Here is a 21,813-nt window from a genome sequence, read left to right on the forward strand (position 1 = left end):
TCGCCATCTATAGATGAGAAGATACAAAAGGCCAATAAAAGAATTGGTCTTATTAACCGACTTCGCAAACATGTGCCTAGAAGATCTCTACTAACCATTTAAAAATCTTTCATTAGACATCATTTTGACTATGGTGATATCGTATATGACGGCCAGAAAATGCTACCTTTGTGGGAACGTCGCAAGAAAAAATATTCAGAACTTGGTCTTTAAAGTCTTGCTGGCTGCGCGTATTTCTTTTACTTAGACGGACGGAAATATCTTTGATGGTCGGAAATATCCTAGCGTATAATGGTCGGAAATATCATTTTGATGGTCGGAAATATCTTTTGATGGTCGGACAGATTTTTTTCAAAATCGTCGGAAAATTGATGGTCGTAAATATCCCGAAAGTCTTTAAATATGCTTTGTCAGCATATTGTTATAAACGAACATAGTAGAGAAGATGCGAGACGAACAGAATTTCGTAAAGCCTGGACTAGATTCAACTCGCCTGGCTGAACTTTACTTTCTGATAATTTTGGATGGCGCTGAGTTCAGTGGAGTATGTTGCATAGTTACTTATCAGCGTTATCCAGCCTATCAAAAACCTCTAAGTTACCTCCAGGCTACTACGGAGTAACTAGCCGTATTGTATAAGGGCTGCGAAGCGATCCAGACTCCACCTCATATTCGCAAGTTGCTAGCAAAATAAGAGCCACTCTGATAAAACCCCAAAAGAGGCTGGGTCTTAAGCCTTATAATACTCCAAACACACCACACAAACCATGGTGGCACAACACCCGCCGCCCCGCGCAACGCTCTTTCTTTCCTTCTAGTTCTTCTAATGTAAATGGTGCCTTAAAAAATCGAAAATATTCGAACGTTTGACGAAATCATCAAAAGTAAACAAAACCAAAAATCTACGGGTTCAACAGCCCTTGCCCTTGCCGGTTGGACCCGCCAATCCCCGAAAACGAGGGCTGGGTTGCCAGACCTCCCGCTGCAAAATTCTTGACGCGGTCTCGCAAAATTCTGTAATGTAAACCTTCCAGATTTTGAAAATTTTCCCGACCTTCAGAGCTTTAGCGTGTCGGATGAAATTTCACCATCTGGTTGCCAGATAATTAAAAGAGCACTCCTCCCGCCCGCCCGCGCGACCTGCAAAAACTTCTCATTTATTGACCTTATTTGATACTTGATAGTTACTTTTAAAAAAGTCAAGGAATGATGAAGATTCTTTCTGTCACCTTTCAAACTAATTTTTTCCCCATTTAACAGCAAAATAAACATTTAAAACCGAAGAACCACTGTTTAGATGCGTGCCCGCGCGGCAATTTGATCAATTTCAGATGATTTTGATCAAAGTCCGTGTTTCGGTTTCCGGTAATTTTTTTGCTGTTCACTGCTAGGGTACACCATTTTAAAACGGCATTTTTTGCAGTCCTAGCTACCAAACCGAGAAAATTTTCGTGGCTTTAAGCCAAACTTTTCAAGGTCATTTTGACAAAATCATCGGTTTGAAGATGTGATTTATATAGCAAAATTTTTGCTTGGGATAGAAGTTAAAGGTACGTGCACATAAATTCGCTTCGCAAAAACCCTGACCGAAATTCTATCCCATCACCCTCTGCGTTAATTACGCTTGCACGCAAATTACACTCAATTACAAAGAAAAAGTAATAGCTTTCACAACTTTTGAATTAAGACTAAAAGGATTGTGGGATTAAATTTCGTTCAAATGATAGAAGTAACAATCATGACGTTTGTATAACGAAGCGTTATTGAGAATGAACAATTCCTAATGCCTAACAAAAAAAGTCTTTCTGTTAACCAAATACAAAATGACTGTATTCTTATCAAAATCTGTGAAACCCACCCTAGAGGGTATTCTTACAATCTGGCCAATGACCCAATTTTCACCCTGATATTCTTGTAGAAGATATTCTTATAAAAAAGCGTGTGTTGCTTTGGTGATAATTCTTTGCTCTCCACCTTTACATCTTTGCTCCAAAAACAAAGTCTTTGAAAGGATTTAGTTCTGCTTCGTCACATGAAAAGTTTACTTTCGCTTCCAGAAAAAAAATAGTGATCAGATTGGTAACCGTAAATATGGTTTAAACTCCATTTTGGAGATCGACCACTTAACTGGACGATCAAATCTGAAAATATTTTACAATAATTTCATTTCAAATGATATACAAGTCTTAGCGTCAAAAAGGTAAATATTTTCATCAACTCATCAGAGATTTCATCATTGACCCAGCTGTGAGAGACAAGGGTTTAAATGCAGTATATGACCAAATCAATATTTTAGTATTTGTTAGTTTTTTTAATTGTATTTTCCCTTTTTTATCGTATAAAATTTTGTATGTTAAAAAACTATATTACATTATTTAAATGCCATAAACGCACAAGAAATAAATTTTAATTCTTATAAAAACATAAAAATATATCTTTATTTCATTTTATATTAATCTATAGAAAACTCGGCATCACAAAGTGGTCCTTTATTTGTAGACCCCTCGTTGAAAAAAGTCTTTAAGTTTTGACCTAAAAAGTTTCCAAACAGTGTTTTGATTTTCTTGTCAAGATGATTATTATAGCTTCTTCAATCAAGCAAGAGTCTTAAAAATACCAAATTTAATCTCAAAGAAATTTAACTGTGCCCACACCAGCCTTTTCATATTCTCATATGCTTGGTTAAGAAATATAATACAACATAAATTTACAATATATTCTATTTTAGTGTCAAAAAATAATAAAAGAAAATGATCAACATTTTAGTGAATCAAAATATAAAAAAAGTTAATCTCAAGGTAAGGATTTGAATTTGCCGTTAGTGTTGGACTACCATCCTTTCGAAAGAAAAAAGCAAGTTCACTCCAACTCTAAGACCAATTAAAGTTTAAGATGTTCTTTAAATACACTACACTATCAATAAAAATACTAAATTTTCTTTTTTTTTCAGCTAGACAATGATCAATGTCTTTAGTCGGTTTTTACAGATTTTTTATTTTTCTTGTTCAGTGAAGGCATCCATCGATCTTTGAGACCTCCAACTACAGTGCCAGGTAACGTTTGATGTTCTTGAATCAATTTCTCGACTGCTGCTTGACACTATAAATTCAACAGAAAAGAATGATCAACATTTCACCTTTCTTTGAAAAGACACCCCTGTCTCAAGAGGAGATTGATTGGCATCTTTTGAATCTAAGATTTGGAAGAGAGCGTTCCTCTTTCAATCCTTTATTCAGTAATTTTGTCCATTGGCAAAATGTTTGAGTGGTTAAGACAGAGGGTAGAGGGCTGTGACAAATGAGCGATCTTCTTTGTAAATGAATTTTTCAAATAGAAATATGTCCCTTTCTTTGTATTACATGTAATCGTAAACCCTTTTCTCAATCACGTGAAATGGTATACCCCTTTAAAAGTTTTTAAAATCTACTTTCTTTATTTATGCCTCCTTCATAAAAATCTACACAATGATGCAATGTTTGTGATCATCGATGATGGTGGGCTTTTGAGAAGTAAATATTTGTAAGTTGAGAACTCAAAAGAACGCCTTGTCCATCTCAATGTGAACACTGGATATTTGCTATTGACACGCGAGAACATATAATTTCGTGACTTTTTGATTTAAGAAACACAACAAACTTACCAGTGCAGAGACTTCTTCTGGTTTCATACTGGGATCGTACTCAATCGGGGGTCCAATAACAGTCCTATTGCAAAGAAAAAATATTTAGCACTTCAAATATTTTGAAAGAGAGGGAGACAAAAACTGGCATTCCTTTGCAAACTTGAGGATCATACTTTAAATATTAGTTTTTGAAAAGCAATTGTAAGAAATCACAACAAAGAGAATAAAGGTACAAAATTAACTTGTCGCCATGAGTGCAAAAAAAATGAAAGGGCGCAAATCATTTGTTTTCTCGTGCCGGTCTTACGTCATTGTACCGTGTAAACAACACACGAACATAACGAAAGATTCTTACTTCATTTTAACAGGAAAACCACCGTAATATAAGACGAAAGGGAATTTGGTCTTTTCATATAACCACTTGGCAAACCCTGTAAACGAAACAAAAAAACGTAATAAATATATACATGCGAGTGTACCAAGAAAAATACGGAAATAGGAAAGGTGTAAGGGATGTTACTTCCTTAAGCCAAATTTGTACAGATAAACGATACCCTAGCGTACATATACCTATCAATCATTTTGTAACTATGATCTCAAAAGTCTGAAGCCTTTGGATTAACAGACCTCCCGTTACAAATATTCGGCATCATTCAACACTGATAAACTCGAACAAAAATCCTTTGTAAAAGGTGTGCAAGGGTTGATAAAGTGTCGTGAAGTAAAGATTAATTTTATAATTAGAAAGAACTATCAATAATAACTTACCTTGCCCTGTTCTGACAACTTTGAAACTATCGCGACTGTTCGTTGTAAAGATTGGAATGATGGGCTGAAATAAAAAATTTATGATATATCTTTATGGTATATCTTTCAACCTAATCAATTCCAAGTATTGGTACAGTTCTTATTAAAAATGTATTTATTCGTACGAAAATTGTTTTGATTTATTCGGATTATAGTTGTTAAAAGAAGGGAAAACTTCCTGATGCCGTGACACTTCAAAAAATAAACAAGCGAAAGAAAAAAAGAATCAATAAAGATCGGCAACTTACAGATCGAGCGGCAAGCGCAACTTTAGCGAATCCAGTTCGTTTGTTCCACGTCAACTCATAATTGTCACCAGAGAATAAAGCTTCGCGTACACCTCCAGGGTAGATAGCTAATAAGTGACCTTTCTATAAAACAAAGTTAAAGGTGATATTTTATAAAGGGAATTGAAAGTCCATGTTTTACTCGACTTTGGGAGTTTGTCTAATAAGGACCTGTTTTGAGACGACATCAAGAAGAAAAACGAGAGATTTCGTGATGTGTGTTCTAACTATCAAACATTAAGTGAAATTCAAAGAGCCAAAAGGATTTCAGAGGTCATCCTAACAACATAGTCGGTGTCTTGTTACATGAGTTCAACACACAAAAATATGTGACTTAACAAACAATGGCTTAACTTTTTTTAAACTTACCCTCAAAGTTCGAACGCATTCGGCTGCCGGTCCTGTAAAACATCGGAAGACTTCTAACAGGTTTTTCAAGCCTGTAAATAAAATCAATAATATATGATCACAAACACATGATTCCTTTTATGAAATAAACAGCCCGTCTGTGTGATTGATTTCACGTTTAGCTTATCACGAGATTGATCAAATTAAATTGTAAACGTGACAGAATCCATGAAAAGTCATTTTAGCACATTTATAAAATACTTCTTCAAAAAAGATTTCTCTCGTACGTATCACCATTGCATATGATAAATGAGAAACGTGATCCCTAAAAGGTGTACACCGCATACCACAAATATTTTTTTATTCTTGAAACAAGTCAAGTCAATTGAGAAATACATGTAAAGGCAGAAAAAAGCAAGATCAATGGTATCAAAGTCCAGCTATCCAGAAAAAAACTAAAAACAAATTCCTAAAGGCTACACTGACGACGGCCTATAAAATGTATTGCATTGCTTTGTTAAATCAACCAACCTAAACATTTAAACATTTATTAATTACCTGGCATTTTAAACAAAAAGTGGTCGACGATAATTTTCAAGCGTCTCTTCTTGAACAATTGTAATTTAGCTAGCAAATAGTAAACATCTACAGGAAGAGTGCCATGGTACATACACAATAATGCTGGCCCCCTATCTGGAATATTTTCCATGCCAACAACCTCATGTGCTGTGGAGAAGAAATTAGAATGGGAAACATTAACATAGAATTCTTAATATTGGCTTAATTATTATTGGACTGAGAGAGGCAAATTTGTATTGTCAGATTAAAAGGTCAAAGGTTAAAAATTGATTTAACTAATTTAAAAGAAATTATTTTTTGTCATTTTGAATTGAAGAGATTAAAATTAAACGGAAGTGATATCAAATTTAAAATTTCATATTTTAGCCTTAAAAACAGTATACTGAGAACATTCAGTTAAAACAAAAGCAAAAACTCTTACCATGCCAATATTTAGCCAGCAAACATAAAAATGTACACACAGAAAGCCGAGCACTGTTCCAAAAACGTTCTCCAAAATGTCGTTTTGTCTTGTAAGCTTCCATTCTACTCCTTTTGTAGGCATACAAAAAGACAGCCACCGCATAAAACAAGATGAGTATGATAACCGGGATGAAAAAGAGAACAATCACACCAGTCAAAACAATGGTGTACCAATCAGCAACGATTGCTACCATGAATTCAATGAAAGCAATCAATGCCATCGCTTCAGGGGTATTCTCACTGCCCATCTTCACTTTTGAAATGTGCGTGCCCTAAAACCAAATGAAGATATGGATGAGTGGGGGATAAATAAAACATCTGTATCAAAGCACTCGAATACAAACAAAAGAAAGACTTGTAGCTTTATTGTAAATGTCAACAAATTTGTTGAGACGCGTTTGTGACATTGTGTATTCTGTTTTCTTTAGAAGGATCATATTTCACTTGTCCTTGATATTTCATAATCATAATGAAACATATGGTATCAATGCAACTGTATAATTTTAATAGCAAGCTGGAAATTGACTTTCCTGTTGATGGTAGATATTCTAAAGTTTTAAGGTTAAAAGTCTGAACTGATCTAAATTCATGTACTTCATGTTCTACGTTATGATAATATTTAAAATCTCCTTAAACTAAACACATTGTAAAAATAGAACCTGAACAATCTTTTAAAATAGAAACACAAGATGTGAGCTATGACGTCAATCCAAGTTTTTTTTGTTGATCTGTGTTTGTACATAAAATTCAAAAAACTTTTTATCAAACAAGTTTATTACGAATTTTTTAAAACTAGGAGTAGTCTGAGTTAAATTGGGAAAGTGTGAGGAGTCAGAGTACTATGGGAAAAATTACAACAGGTTTTGCAGATTGCTGCTTTAAAAACTAAAGTAAAAGAGTTGGGTCAACATATAATCTCATTTTGTACAAGCTTGCCTTTGAAAACTGTCAATTTTTCTTGTTAGAAAGAGATTTTTGAAGATGCCAAATATGAACTTTGGAGAAAAAGTGAAAAAAGGAAATTGTTTTGTTCAAAGACCTCATTAAAGACAACGAGCTCTAAACATCTCAGTTATGTGAGTTATTAGTTTAAAAGGTATGCAAAATGGGCCTTTTGCTACCAAAAATTGACTTGTAAAAAACTTGTTTAGGGCTCCTATTGACTCAGTTCCGCATATAATATTTCTCCAGCCATTCGCTCCGGAAATTATCTACTCCATATTAGATAAATAAAACACCAATAGCATGTTGAGCGGGAAGAATTGCAGGGTTATTGTATGCTAACTTGGGATGATGTCAGCTTGCCAATTTGAACAAAATTTATTTATAGGTAACATCTAATTTCCCACTTCTTTTACTTGCATCCACTGAGGTATGAAGTAATTAGTTATGCAATAGACCATCGCATTTGTCTAAAGGAGTATTGTGGTACAGATTGTTGCTGGTATTTTTTTTAACATGATGATGGTGATGGGCTGTCGCATGGTAGGGTCCAATCCTTGCCATTTTGAATGAAAACCAAAGGTAGCAAAGAGTGATAGTCATTATCTCTGCTCTGTTGGCACCTCATTGTTTTTTTTTCTTGTTATGCTTAGTTCATGGAATCGAAAATGCCACACCTGTACTTTACTGAAAATTCTGAAAATCATTCAAAACTACAAATGGCATAAAACACAAAAAAGTTGCTATGGTACCTACAGCTTACCCTCTTTCCGTTGTTGAAGTGGAAATAATCAGGAACTTCATCTAAATAGGAAAGCATTTTTTGGACTTTTGAAAAAGCTATTATAAGATTATAAAAGAATATCAAAGAATGTCCCTGTGCGCTAGCTGATTGGAAAAAAGTTCTTTCTTTTCAGTTTTTCCTACTAAAATCACTCTAGTCATTAAAAAGGGATAAATTATCTTGTACCTAAGTAACAGTTGTGTTGTAAAAGTCAAATCAATTATATCATTAATCAATTACATCAATTATATGATGTTATCATTAAATAAATTACTGCTGATAAGAGTAATTACTTATTTGCGTACTCCCAAACAACTATACTCAGTGACTAAATGGAATGAGTATATTTTATCTGTCACTTTAAATCTAATCAACATGAGACCATCAATGGCTCTAACTTGGGACTATCTAACAAAACATGGGATAGCAATTCTGCCTCTATTTCACCAAACCTCCTAAGTCATTTGATTAACATAATCGCAAATCATAGATTGCAAATAATGTGAATACGCTAACTCTCACCAGGTAGGCTTTCACTCTGTCTGCAAAAGGAACAGATCTACGCAAAAAGAAAAACGTAAAATGCGATCGCGCGCATTCCCACCTGCACCCTAACACAGATATCTAAAAAGTCTGTTCTTCCGCAGAAAATTGTGAGATCTGTACACAGTGTTACTTCTGTCGCGCACCACACACCTTGGAGAAAAATCTTAAGAAATGAGAGAGACACAATTAAAAATGGCGTTGTCAAGAGGAGCATTAAACTGCTAATAACTTCATTAAACTATGTAATTATAAATGCTTTTGAATGCATTTGGCTGTGATTGTGGCATGGCTGATAAAGTTTGATTGATAAACCTGGTGCTGGTTGAAGAAGAGTCAAGTCACCAGTGCACGAACGGCCCAAGTGCATGAACGAGCGTCTTTGAACTTGAAAAAAAACAACCAAAAACAAACTTCTATAGAAATTCCTTGCTGCAGCAGAATCCTCAAACTTTTCCTTGCAATCTCTCCAAAAGTTAAATTAAATTAAAATAAACAGAGCACTAGAACAACACCAAACCAATTTTGGATGAGGCCAAGTAAAAAAATCACGCAATTCGGGATTTTTGTAAATATGGCTGATCATGAGAGAAAATGTTTTTTATAAGAAAATTTGCGCAAGAAGAGTTCTGAAAATGACTTTCCTCTTTTAAAAACCTGTTATCTTCCATCACACAAAATTCCATTGAAACATGTTAGCTCATTTATTCAAAATCAATAGAAACATATCACCAGTAGTTGATATAAAAAGGTTCCAATCCGCGAACGATCAGAACACCATATTCAAAATGAAGACATTGCAACGTCAAAACATTCGAAAGCGCTGGCAATCTCAATTAAAAAAGAAGACACTACATTGCCGCGCTTTTCGATGAGCAAAACTTGAAAAAGAAAACAAAAAAATGGACGACAGGAAAATATTTACAAAAATAAACAGGTTAGTAAAACGCTAAAGTTCTTATAAAAAAGACGCCATTTTGGTGAAAAAGGGCGTGGTTTTGAAAAGTTCAAATACCCCTGTATCATCTCGGAAGAGAGTTAAAGTATTACCTGCGAGCGGAGCTCTGATTTTTTCTTTCAAAAGATCGTTAACGCACTGGTTCCTCGTTCGCGGACTAGGTCCGAATAGTGCTCGCTTTAACGACTTATTATTCCAAGAAGAAGCCTTCAAATAAAGTGAAAACAAACTGAAAGAAGGACTTCAAGCTTGTTTAAGAGATGGTCAAAAAGGATTTATGTAAAAACCTAAAGTAAGTCAGAAAAGAGAAAAATAAGTTTGCCGTCCGTGCACTGGCAGTGTAGACCTAAAGATCTAAAACAGCATCTAATAACATGAAAACCAGAATATGATTCTTCAATGGGAATCAAAACTATAAAGTGCACTTACAAACATCAATTTGTCAGATCTAACAAAATTAATAACCACACTGTCATCATTGACAATAAAACAAACGATTTTCTGTCAAGAGCCTTGTAAACATTCCAACAACTTCCATCGAAATGATCTATCACAGCTCAGTCTACCATTTTTAGAGCGGTCCGAGGATTGAGCCGAGAACGCTCCGCGAACTCCTGCGCGGGTGACAACTTCAATCTGTCAATCAATTTCTCAAGCGAAGAGTACGCGAAGCGATTCTAGCTTTACGATAGTGCCGCAGGTCATCAATGGATAGTATTCAATTATCATTATCCCTTTATTTTCATTCCTAGAACTTTTGCAAAAAAAAGGAAAAATAGAAAAGTTGTATTTTTTACTGCTCTATTCACATGCTGAATTTGAAAGATCTTCTATGTGGCATTTTTTTGCAAACTTCAAAAAACTGATTTTTGTCCCGCCTTTGCGGGACTTTGGCTTAAGTGCTTGAGTGCAGCATAGGGTACAAAGTCCAAACATGCGTTTCCCGTAATTTTTGTGTGAAGAGTTAGGTCTATACTGACTGGGTACCCCCCTTTATATATCAAAAAACTTGTTGTCAAAGAGGATTCAACAGTATAGTGAAAATACAGTCCAAAAATTAACAAGTCCATGTTTCAACCACTCGTTCCAAGTTAGAGTCGAGGGTAACAATTTTTAAAATAATCAATGATAAAACTCACCTCTCTCAGCAACAAAATATGAGAAAAATGTCAACAGTCTTCAGTTCAAAAAAATTTGTTCCCTGTTTTGCAACCTCTTGAGAAAGTGCTCGATCGCAGTTTCAAGCTTTAATGAATAAAAATAAATCTCAGTTCTCATTTTAAAAGAAAGTCTATACATTGAACTTTGATTCCATGACTGAAAGTGAGGAAAAATTTTTAATGGCTCTGGACTTCGGACTCACTCAATAATAATATGTTTGTTTACATTTTTCTATGGCTCGAATGGGCGTTTTTCAACGACGCCCTCTTTTGACAAGTGACGCCTACTAATGTAACACCTCCAGAGTAATACTCTTCCTCGATAAATTGGTTTAAGAACCATTATTTGATCTATCTTAGAGGAAAAATTTTACTATTTAAAAATTATTTCTCAGAAAAAAAACAAGAACAACAAAAACTGTTTTCAACAAATTTATCTTGCTATCTTCGTACTTTTTTCCACACTTTAAATCCTTCACTTAAGGAAGTCTCGACTTAGCCAAGTCATTCGTGTCCATTGGCCTACAGAAAGTAGATAGCTACTTCATATCGTCGCAATCTTTTAGATTTGTTGTTACCTGGTTACACGGACTATGATAAAACTTGAAGTATTTGCTTCTTTTATCGTATGGCCACGGTTATGTAATGGTGCGTCTTCCGCGTTCTCCAAGCCTGCAAGCGGGAGGAGTAGTAAATTTATTTGGGAAAAACCAACAGAATCCTTAGATTTTTTCGTAAATTTTTTATTATTTGCATTGTTATTTTCCTCTTACTTATATTCCTTACCTCTTTTAGTAAAAGTTGAATAAAATGGCTGTCAACGTTTTCAACACTGGCGCAACATCTGACAATCTCAGTCGACATGAAATGCTAACTTGGATCAATGACAGTTTACAATCAAATTTTACAAAAATAGAACAAATGGCTTCAGGTATACATTTTTTTAAATCCTGAAAATAGTCGTGTTTCGCGGCATTTTAATTTCGCGGTTTTCTGAACTCGACCGCGAAACCACGAAATTTTCATGCAATGAAGTATTTTGACGGCCAGATGACTATTCTGACGACCAATTTTCCACCGGTCGGTGGACGACTATCCACCGATCGAATAACTATCTAGATGGCCGAATTTCCCACAATTCTAACCCTCTTGGCGACCAGGGCTTGGGTAGAATCACACAAATAAATCACTGTATTAATCGGATTAATGCACAGCAGGGGAATAGGAATGGCCAAATACCATGTACCGTGGTTTTTCTAATCTAACGCGTAGTCTAATTATTAACGCGTAGCCAAAATTCTGCATAATTAATTTCACTCTAATTATTACGCGTGATCAAGCCTTGGAAAAGAAAAATTAGACAGGAAAGTTTTATTTTTGATAAACTTCTTTCTTTCAAAAACACAAATTAAAGGGATCTTCGTCATCCTCCTCTGGCTCCTCCAAATCAGCTAATGCTTGTTAATACATTATACGATCTATATGTAATATATATTACACAAGCCTTTAACGCGTACTTAAAACACTTGAATATCGTAATTAATTGTTCTCTTGTTTTTCACGCGTAGCGTCGAAAATAATTATTTATTGCCACGCGTTAAATTAGAAAAAACACGGTAGGGTTGCAATTTTTAGCGAATATAAAGAAATCAATATTAATCGATAACAATCGAAAGCAATCAGCGATTAATCGATAGCAATCGATAACAATCGAATCCAATCGATAAGAACGTAAAGTCTTAGTATCGATTGGCTATCGATTATTTATCGATTATTTATCGATCACTATCGATTATTATCGATTAAAATCGATTAATATCGATTAATATCGATTGATTTCCCGTATCGATTTCATCGATTGGGTACGCGCCTGGTTCATTGCGTCACAGCAAAAAGTTTGTTTTTATTTTAGTTTGTATCTTTGAAATACCCCATCGGATTTAGGAAGGGTGTCGGATTTAGGACGACTCACAGTATTTGTTTCAATCCGTGATCCTAAGGCTTAATTTTTTTTTCTCATCTTCAATTTACTGAAGAAAGCATGAATTTGATGCGAGAGTTAGATTGTCAACAAAGTGCTGTAAAAAATAATTGAATGAAAGAAGAACTTAAGATCTTAAATATTTAAATTTAAATGAAGAATTGTTGCGAAAAACCAAACCGGCTGGGAACAGTAGTTTTGCCAGAAAAGTTTTATTTTTGATTGGTTCAATCGAAATAGGAGATTTGGAAAAACTTTTTATGCTTGGTTTTTTGCACAAACCCCTGTAACTATGTGCAAGCACCCCATTGCTAAGATATTGAAACCACTGAAAATGAAAGTAAAATCGGCCCGCACTCCAAGTCCAGTAATCTTGATATAGGAGTTTAAGCAAAGACTGCCTGTACTGTACGCAGCAGCAATAAAAATAATCATAACAATACTCAAAAAAATTACGTTCCCGTCTTTTTTACTGTTTTTTGCCTAGGCAAAATAGCATACATAGTAAGTATATAAGCAGGCTATGCCTTTAATTGGCTGTAAAAAATTTTTGCAACTGTAGAATTTGGTACAATTTTCAACAATATAGACCTTTTTTCAAAGAGGACATCCTGTTGAATAATTATGTATTCCAGTCATAAAAACAATGATAAAGTCATGCATAATTTACTGTATCATGCATATTGTAATAATTATGCATGGTTTTATCATTGTTTTTCTGCTGGACTACATAATTATTCAACAGGGTGGCCTCTTTGAAAAAGGTCTATTAGGGGCCACTCACATATCAATTTTCCCACACTTAAGCATCATTCATACGCTAATTAAAAAACCCACCCACCCCCCTACCCTTAGCATCATATTATGAAATAAACCGGAAATAGATGAAAACCCTTTTTCCTTTCTCACTTCAAGTATTGATGTTCAACTGCCAGAGAAGTTGCTTCCCCCTTCTGTCTGTTTGGTACATTTCGCTCGCTTGTTTTTCTAATAGTGGTTTTGTTATATGACTTTTACACAGATTGGATCCCAGACCCACATTAGTTGTGATGCGGGAAAAAAAGGCCCCAAACTTTTTTAACATAATGAGCGTCTCCGGCATTTTACTATACCAATTTATTCTCAATGCCGTGAAAAAGAGACAAATTTGAAGAAGTGAGGATGTTTTGTTGAATCTTGAATATGAAGAGGCTGCTACCAGAAAAATAATAAGTATGAAAGTTATAGTTTTCTGGAAATTTGAACATCTCTTGGACCTCGAAAATTGATATGTCTAGTAGATTTTCTTAGTGTCACTCTATCTAATCCACCCACCCTATAGCTTCGGAATGGCGCTAAGCGCGGTCAAAATCAATATGTGAGTGCCCCTTTAGAACAATTCTATTTTTAAACAAAATTAACCATCAAATTTTTTCATCTTCCTCCTTCATCTTCAATCAAGCACTCAAAATCTACTAAAGCTGAGTACATAAGATATTCTTATGATTATTGATATTTCCTGAAACACTGTTTGTTGCGTGCTGCTATGGAGTGCATGACGCAACTCACATAACAACTAACGCATAGTGCGCAAGGAGGTTCCAGGTACCACCTAAAAATTCAGGTCCCACCTAACCCTAAAATTCTCACCCTCAATCCAGACTACCAGATCCCAGCTGAAAAATCCCCACACAAAATTATACTAAATTCAGCAACGAAACAAAAATTCCTACTGTATAATGATAAAAAGGAGAAAGGTTTAGTATGTAAAAGAATTATTTATAGAATATGAAATATAGAAGAAATTATAATTGAATTGGAAATAAGAAAAAACTAACATACTTTTACCAAAACACCAGACTCCCATCTAAAGAAATTAATCCCCACCTTAAACTTATTTGTCCCACCTAAAACCTGAAAATTTCCAAATCCCAGCTGGAAATTTTTGACCCAGAACACCAAATCCCCCACTATCTTGGGGGGGGGGGTGCACACTATGAACTTACAAAGTCCCCTTCTGTTGGATGATCATTTTGGGTGCCTCATCATGGAAGATAATTTGTTTTGATGCTCCCTGGCTTTGGGAAGTAGTGATGTTTATGGTTGTTTTCAATGGGAAATAGCAAACTTGAGTTTACATGTATCATTTAGTTTTTGCTTTTTTGTGGATTTTCTGCTAATCCAACGGCAGCGCAGTTTGGTTACTTTACAAATGTCACTCAAATGTTAATTGTGGCAATGTGTGTTGTCTATGCATTTGTTCGCCATTTTTGCCATCATGTCTTGGAAAAATAGTGTTAAGATCCCAGAAATGTGCCAGGAAAGTTACAACAAATGAGACAATTTAATCCTTAAGTCAAACTTTCAAAGTGGCAATTACAATGTTTATAACTCATCAAAATTTTTCTGAAAGGGGTGATAAGTGTTGTCTCATCCTTTTCTCTAGTCTATCATTTTGATAAACCTCAGTTGATTTAGATCACTTTGTTGAATTTTTAAAAGCCCTTTTAACTATCTTACTCAAAATTTATTGTAGTAAATGATACCGTAAGATAAAATTCTAGTCCATTTGACAATGCATACTTCTAATTTAAAAAACCTGAACCCTACTACAGGACCTTGAAAACCTTGAAAACCTTGAAAATGGACCACTCAACCTTGAAAACCTTGAAATCCATCAATTTTCTGGGAAAACCCTTGAAAACCTTGAGAAATCGCTAAAAACCTTGAAAAGTAGTTCTTCATATTCATTCTTTTTGTCATACAAGCTTTTTAATAGGGCAGTGGCTGAGTCTAGGTTTTTCTCTAGAATCGCAAATTGAGGTATCTCAATCCCTTTACAATGAACTAGTTTTTTTCATTTTTTCTATCAATTGTCTGCTAGTAGTATCTTACCAGATCTTACAAAACTTATCTGAGAGCAGGGGTCTTATTTTGGCCCGGTGAATGGCAAATTTCGGCAGCCTAAAGACTCTAAACAAATTAAATTCCCTGGTCTTGGAAATCCATTTGCTGGCCGATGAAATTTTGCTGCTTTCTATCCAGTCATTCAAAAAGTAAGAATAAGTACGTTCTTAAACTGTTTGTCATGGGGAAATTTCCAAAAATTGCCTGCGACGCTAAACCTTTATAACATTTAGAGAATTCTATATTCACATGTTTCTGTTGTGATTCCATGTCTCAAGGAATGCAACATATTCTTTTATCATTAGCTGAGTTTTTGAGCCCTAGGAAATTGGCTGTTCCCCAATTTTCTTCAGGCCATTAATCATTCCATTCATATTATGTCACGTTACCCTATTTATGAACTGGATACCCCAGAGTATTCTGGTTGACGTCTTGGAACAATGGCCGTTCATCCTTAAAATTTCGAGCATCGAAAATAATTTCCTTAAAACAACACTTCTGCCTTTTGAAAGAGTCTTAAAAATCAAAATTTTCTCTTGTTAGCGCAAACCATGGTCACTGTAAACATTTGGCTTTTACTTCTAATTCTTTATTTCGACAGTTGAAAGACTAGGTAGCCGGAGTTAAAATGTGGTATATATCGTTCTCGAGAGGGAGATAGGAATTTTACTGTGGAAATAATTCGCCGGCTGCCAAAAGCCAATAAATTTTATTTGCCGTCCTCTATTTTTCTTTCGCCTAGTACCACTCTGAAAAAAAAACCAAAACCTGTTGAGAGCCATGTCAACTGAGTATCAAAAAAACCTTGAAATATGCCAAATCCTTTGCCAAAAACCTTGAAAAACCACTTAAAAATGACCAAAAAAACCTTGAAAACCTTGAAAATCCTGAAAAAAAATTTGTAGACACCCTGCAGCAATCTTGATTTATTTTACCACTAACAGAAAAAGCTCCCACCCCCTCCCTAGTACGAAAAGGGTGGACAGAATTCTCTCCTTTTGAGATATGAATATATACATTCAACTTCCCAGCAAGAAGAATTTAAAAAAACATTTTAACGACCTCCATTCAGACTCACAAAGCCTAGTTGCAACACAGATATAAAATATTGACTAGCTCTTTCAAAAAAATTGACTAGCTCTTTCAAAAAAATTGTCAAAAAATTTGAAATTCATTAACATTGAGTCAAATAGAAGACTTTTTGCTAAACAGGATACTGCATTTTTAGTGCTTCTCGTGTCATATATCGAGGCGCATATTTCCAGGGGTTTTCTGCTATCAGTTAATGATAGTAGAAACTCCATCTTAAATTTAGTTTTGAAACTCCTTGATAAAAAATATCTTTTTTGAAAAAGTTTTGTAATCTTGCAAACACTAGGTATTTCTCGTTTGCTCTATTTGAGTTGTTTTGCTTGATGATTTTTTAACATTTGAGTAGTCTTGTTATATTTTCTTAGGTAAAAATGTCTTGAGTATACAATATTCTTTCTTAACAAAAGCAAAACTCTCACCACAAGGGGTCTATCATGCACCCACAGTTAGTGCATTTAGTAGATTAGATGAATTGTGAAACCTTTTGTTTTTGTCTTCTAACTGAACCTGAAGGGCTTTGTAAACAAGATTGTTTGGATATCCTGTTTAAAATTTTTCATTTCTGATTTCCTCTTTAGGTGCTGCATATTGTCAATTTCTTGATATGCTGTTTGAAAGTGAGTCAAGTTTTTATTGGATTTTATGATTTGACTGGTTATGGATGCATTGTGTTCTGCAGGTTTTTAATGTCCCCTATCTGGGTCCCGAATCCCCCATTTGTATTTCTCTTCTCCCTGACCCACCCTTTTCTTCGATTCCCACACTTGAAGAACTGTCAAGAACAATAAATTTACATCCTCTTTTATAACTTAGCAATCGAGTAATATTTCCCTGCAGCAAACATACAAATATATAAACATTTCTGCACTCAGCTGCACTTCACATAAGATGTTTTTGAAATCTCCATTGGGCTTAGCCCTCCCCATCGAGATAGAAATATTCAATTACCCCTCCTAGACAGAAGAGGATCCCATGGCTTTCCTAGTCATATCTATTAATTTCCTTTTCAGACTGTGTACCAATGAAGAAAGTCAAAGTTCAGGCTAAGTTAGAACATGAGTACATTGTCAATTGGAAACTGCTACAAAATGGCTTCAAAAAGGTTGGCGTAGATAAGGTAAGTGGTGGAATGTTTACTTTGAAGCTTATTTCTCTACAGAGTTTAGGGGTTGACAAATTTGATTTTGATGGACATACAATTGTTGCACTTTTACCAATCCTTCTTTTTGGGTATATTTTGATGAGGTAGTATTATTTTTTGTTATCAGGTTTTCTCCTATAATTATTCCACCGTTTTTATCGTGTTATTTCCGTTTCCCATAGGTTACCTCATCTTGTTTTGACTTTTCGTTTAGACTATACCAGTAGATAAATTGATCAAAGCACGATTCCAAGACAATTTCGAATTTTGTCAGTGGTTCAAGAAGTTTTTCGATGCAAACTACGCTGGACAAGAGTACGACGCATTGGCCATCCGTGGAGGTCTCCAACCCATTGCTGACGGAAAGAAACCTGCTGCAGCTGGCTCAAGAAATATGGCAGCTCCCTCAAAGTCAAGGGCCGCTCCACCCAAACGAACAGCCGCCCCTAAAGCAGCCCCTGTATCAAAAGCACCAAGTAGTAAAGGGTCAGGTGTTAGCCAACAAGAAATGGACACTGTAACTGCCGAAGTAAGTTGTACTTGGTTGACTGCCAACAGAAAGAAACTCTCTATAGTAGGGGGGGAATTTGTAAAATCGCTCGACTTTTTTAGTCAAAGCACTTATACATTATTGGAAAGGTAAGATGTAGGGGAATCAAAATAACATAGGTTCCAATTTTTTTTCGTACACTTTGGTGTGTTTTTCAGATAAATATGACGGTCTCAGGCAAAAGTCATAGGGTCAAAATTTAATGAAAATTTTAGCTTCAGAAAAGAGAGACCTGTTGTATATTTTTGGAAAGCTCTCAAAAATAGTGTGTTTTTTTTTCAACCAGAAATAGCTTTTTTGTCCACTTTTTGCACTTTTTGAAGCTCAATGTCTCGAGTTAGGTAGAGAAATCATATATACTCGCAATATATCTCTAATCTTAATTTTTTAAGAGCTTTCCAAAAATATACAACATGTTTCTCTTTTCTCAAGCTCAAAGCAAGACACCAAAGTGTCTGAAAAAAATTGGCACCTTTTATATGTCATTTTGATTCCCCTACCCCTTAGACTTCCAAAAATGTATAACAAGTGCTTTGACTAAAAAAGTCGAGTGACCTCCAAAAATCGAACAAATTCCCCCCTACTACTATGTTATTTGGGTAAACTGGATCGAAACAAAGCAAAGTTTTCTGTCATCATTCTTCAGAAATGTCAAAAAGAATTTAAGTCGATTACGACAAAAACGAAACTGTTCTGTTTGAAGTATAAAAGTAACGTGAATATCGATATTCAGTTTTTTCATTACTTTCTAGCTCTCAGAAATGAAGACTAGCGTGGACGGATTGGAAAAAGAGCGAGATTTTTATTTCGGCAAATTACGTGATATCGAAGTATTGTGTCAAGAAGAAGGAGCAGTGGGAACACCCCTTAGTGAAAAAGTACTGGCCATCTTATACGCAACTGAGGTATTTTTTTCTTTTGATAAATTGAAGGAATTGACTCCCCCGTCTTCATTGTCATGTTACTTTTGATTGACTTTTCTTTCATTTCGCGGAAATTAAAGTAGCGCTGTGTCAATTATTCGAATCGACTATTTTGATCGTAAAGCACGTGCACACTCAGGAAAATGGTTTTTTAAAGCACGATAATGAAGGAATTAGATAATCACGTATCCGTTTCCATTTGTCGGACGTTTTGTTGTCCTCTCATGCTATCGTCTCATATCCGATTAATAAACCTTACTCCATAACTCGAAGTTTCCTTGATTCGAGCAGTTTTGTGTTCCTCGTGGGTGCCCGAGTTATGGAAACTCGACTGAGAAAGATAAAGGTCTTAGAAAAAAATAAATGCGAAGTTTATTATATCGGCCGTTCAAATTTAGTAACCTCACTAGTTTTGTAGCTAGATGGACTCGAACGTTACAAAAGTCAGCGTAGTTTAGAATGCAATTTCCCTTCGTCAAATACTTCTTTGAACATTTTAGGATGGTTTCGCACCACCGGAAGAAGAAGAAGGGGCAGAATATATCGATGGAGGTGAACCTGAAGAATTCTAAATCGCATCCCTCGTTCGTACACATCACACACAAAAAAGTTGATCCGAATATTATTTTATTGGTTTTCTAAAAGATTCCGGGTTCAACTAATTGTTGTTGACGTTAAAAGACATTTTGAAAACGTTCTGTCTTGGGGACTGTTGTTCAACATGCATTAGTTGAACTGTGTGTGTGTTTCAAAGAAATGTACATATGTTGTTTTACTGTTATGGTGACTTACATCAAACATTCATTCTGTTGAAGTATATGCATCCAAGAAAAAAATGACAAAAGAATTTACGCCGGGATATACCGATACAAAATAAAGTATAAAGCAAGAATAAATTAATTTAAAGGAAATGAACTTTTTAAAGCAATATGACTATTATAGACCACTTTTTAGGCTCATTTTCAAATTTCTCCGCCAACCTTTTCCTGTCTTGTGTATTCATTTCTATAGACAATTACTGGGATAGATCTCCATACCACAACAGACACACTAGCTACACTTTTGTTTTAGTGAAAGTAAAATAGCTCCTAAGGACGTTAGAATTTTCTAATCACGTTACATTTGTTTTTGTTTTTATAGTTAGCCATATTTTACCTTATTGATAATTTCTTAGGTCTTTTTTGAAACAAATTTCTGTATAATTATGTTGATAGCAGAATATTTAAAATTGAAAACACGAAAAAATTGTGCATGTCTGAGAAGTTCTTTTTCAAACCGAGAAAGAAAAGATCGGCCATTGAACTCCTTTTGCTCAACGTTGAGTCATGTTTGATTAATGTTTTGTCATACCCTGTCATTCCTGAGATGTCAAAGTTCTTACACGTTTTCATTCATCGCCACGTTTTTCGTCCAGGCTTGAACACGGCACAAAGTACGAAGGTCACCGCCATGGTGAAATGAATTGGGCTGAGACAAACAAAAATATATTATTGTTTGTCATATAAATTTTTTCTATGATTTAAGTTTCAGAAAATGTTTTGGTACATGTTTTTTTTTTTATAAGCAAGTGTATGCTCCTTGGTCAGGCTCGTGTATGCTTAAGTTCTCAAAGCATCCAGGCATAGTTTATGCTTATTATATGCTTAAGAATTATGCCCTATGATTCACCCCGAGCCAAGTTTTTTAATGAAATTTCAGAAATTTTGTAAAAAATTTGTTCAGATTTTGGGAGCAGTGGATTGTAGCTAGCCGTGGAATGTCTCATTTTTTACTTGACCTCTACCAAACCAGTTAAAAATGAAACAAAAACAGATAAAAATTACCACTTGAAAAATATTTTAGGCTGACATATATGCTCATGTTATGCTTAGGAATTCTGCAAATCTGAGCCTTCATATGCTTATAAGCGTTATGCTTATAAAAAAAAAAACATGTATTTGAAGTATTTAGAAAATATTCCTCAAAGATCGGATAACATCCATTGCAGGGCTCGTATACGCCCAAGAATTCATGATTAGGAAGGAAACTTAGGTGAAGTTTTGCTAATGTGAAATTGTCAAACTATTGGTCCCGTAGCACAAGCTAAAGTCTGTCCAGATATAATTTGCAGTGGAAAGAAGAATGTCTGTAACTTTTGATAGTCAAATATGATTATGGAAAATTTTTTGCTTCTTTTAGAGAATCAAAAGCGCTACATTGAATGTATTTTTGGTTGAAAAATTCGCGATTTTTAGCGGTTAAATTTGCGATTGTAAAAATTGAGCTTTTTTTCTACTTATGCTATAACTTTCATTTTTACACCAGTGGTAGTTCAACCTTAGGTTAAGAAGTTTGTTAAATTTTAAGGCATAAACAGAAAAGTCCTTCGGAAGATATGGGACCCGAAGTACCCCTTGGTAGCACTTTTCTGTGAAATATCAAATCTCCAACTTATTAAAAACGGGGGGGGGGGGGGGGGTAGTGATATGATTGATAAAACAGTTTTTCGATCATAACACATTTTACGATCTCTTTAATGACCGCATAGCCAAACTGTGTTTAGTGTTTTGGGAATTAGCAAAGTTCTTTAATGACTTAAAAATAACAAAGGCAATATAAGTTCGTGCTTATCTTTTCAATAAAAACAATTATACTGTGATTTCACTTCGTTTCGAAATGATCAATGATACCAATGCACCAACACTTAACATTTTCCAACTTTTAATTGCACTGTTCAAAAAAGATAAGTCACAGAGCTTCATCGTCACT

At 34.9% G+C, this 21,813-nt stretch overlaps 2 protein-coding genes across 2 annotated transcripts; one reads left to right on the top strand and one right to left on the bottom strand.

Moving 5' to 3' along the window:
* Positions 1-2,876: 2,876 nt before the first annotated feature.
* Positions 2,877-10,570, bottom strand: LOC136820542 (DGAT1/2-independent enzyme synthesizing storage lipids-like). The gene is made up of 9 exons (XM_067076730.1): positions 10,472-10,570; positions 6,065-6,377; positions 5,623-5,790; positions 5,086-5,156; positions 4,678-4,800; positions 4,391-4,454; positions 3,978-4,053; positions 3,641-3,704; positions 2,877-3,099 (listed from the first exon to the last, which is right to left on the bottom strand). The coding sequence occupies exons 2-9, from the start codon at positions 6,351-6,353 to the stop codon at positions 2,971-2,973; spliced, it is 984 nt and encodes a 327-aa protein (XP_066932831.1). The 5' UTR covers positions 6,354-6,377; positions 10,472-10,570; the 3' UTR covers positions 2,877-2,970.
* A 693-nt stretch (positions 10,571-11,263) lies between these two features.
* Positions 11,264-20,381, top strand: LOC136820543 (microtubule-associated protein RP/EB family member 1-like). The gene is made up of 6 exons (XM_067076731.1): positions 11,264-11,423; positions 17,030-17,068; positions 17,462-17,568; positions 17,807-18,121; positions 18,895-19,047; positions 19,566-20,381. The coding sequence occupies exons 1-6, from the start codon at positions 11,303-11,305 to the stop codon at positions 19,635-19,637; spliced, it is 807 nt and encodes a 268-aa protein (XP_066932832.1). The 5' UTR covers positions 11,264-11,302; the 3' UTR covers positions 19,638-20,381.
* The last annotated feature ends 1,432 nt before the right edge of the window (positions 20,382-21,813 follow it).

This window comes from Clytia hemisphaerica, unplaced genomic scaffold, assembly GCF_902728285.1.
Source record: "Clytia hemisphaerica strain Z4C2 unplaced genomic scaffold, Clytia hemisphaerica genome assembly, whole genome shotgun sequence".
Taxonomy (NCBI): Eukaryota; Metazoa; Cnidaria; class Hydrozoa; order Leptothecata; family Clytiidae; genus Clytia; species Clytia hemisphaerica.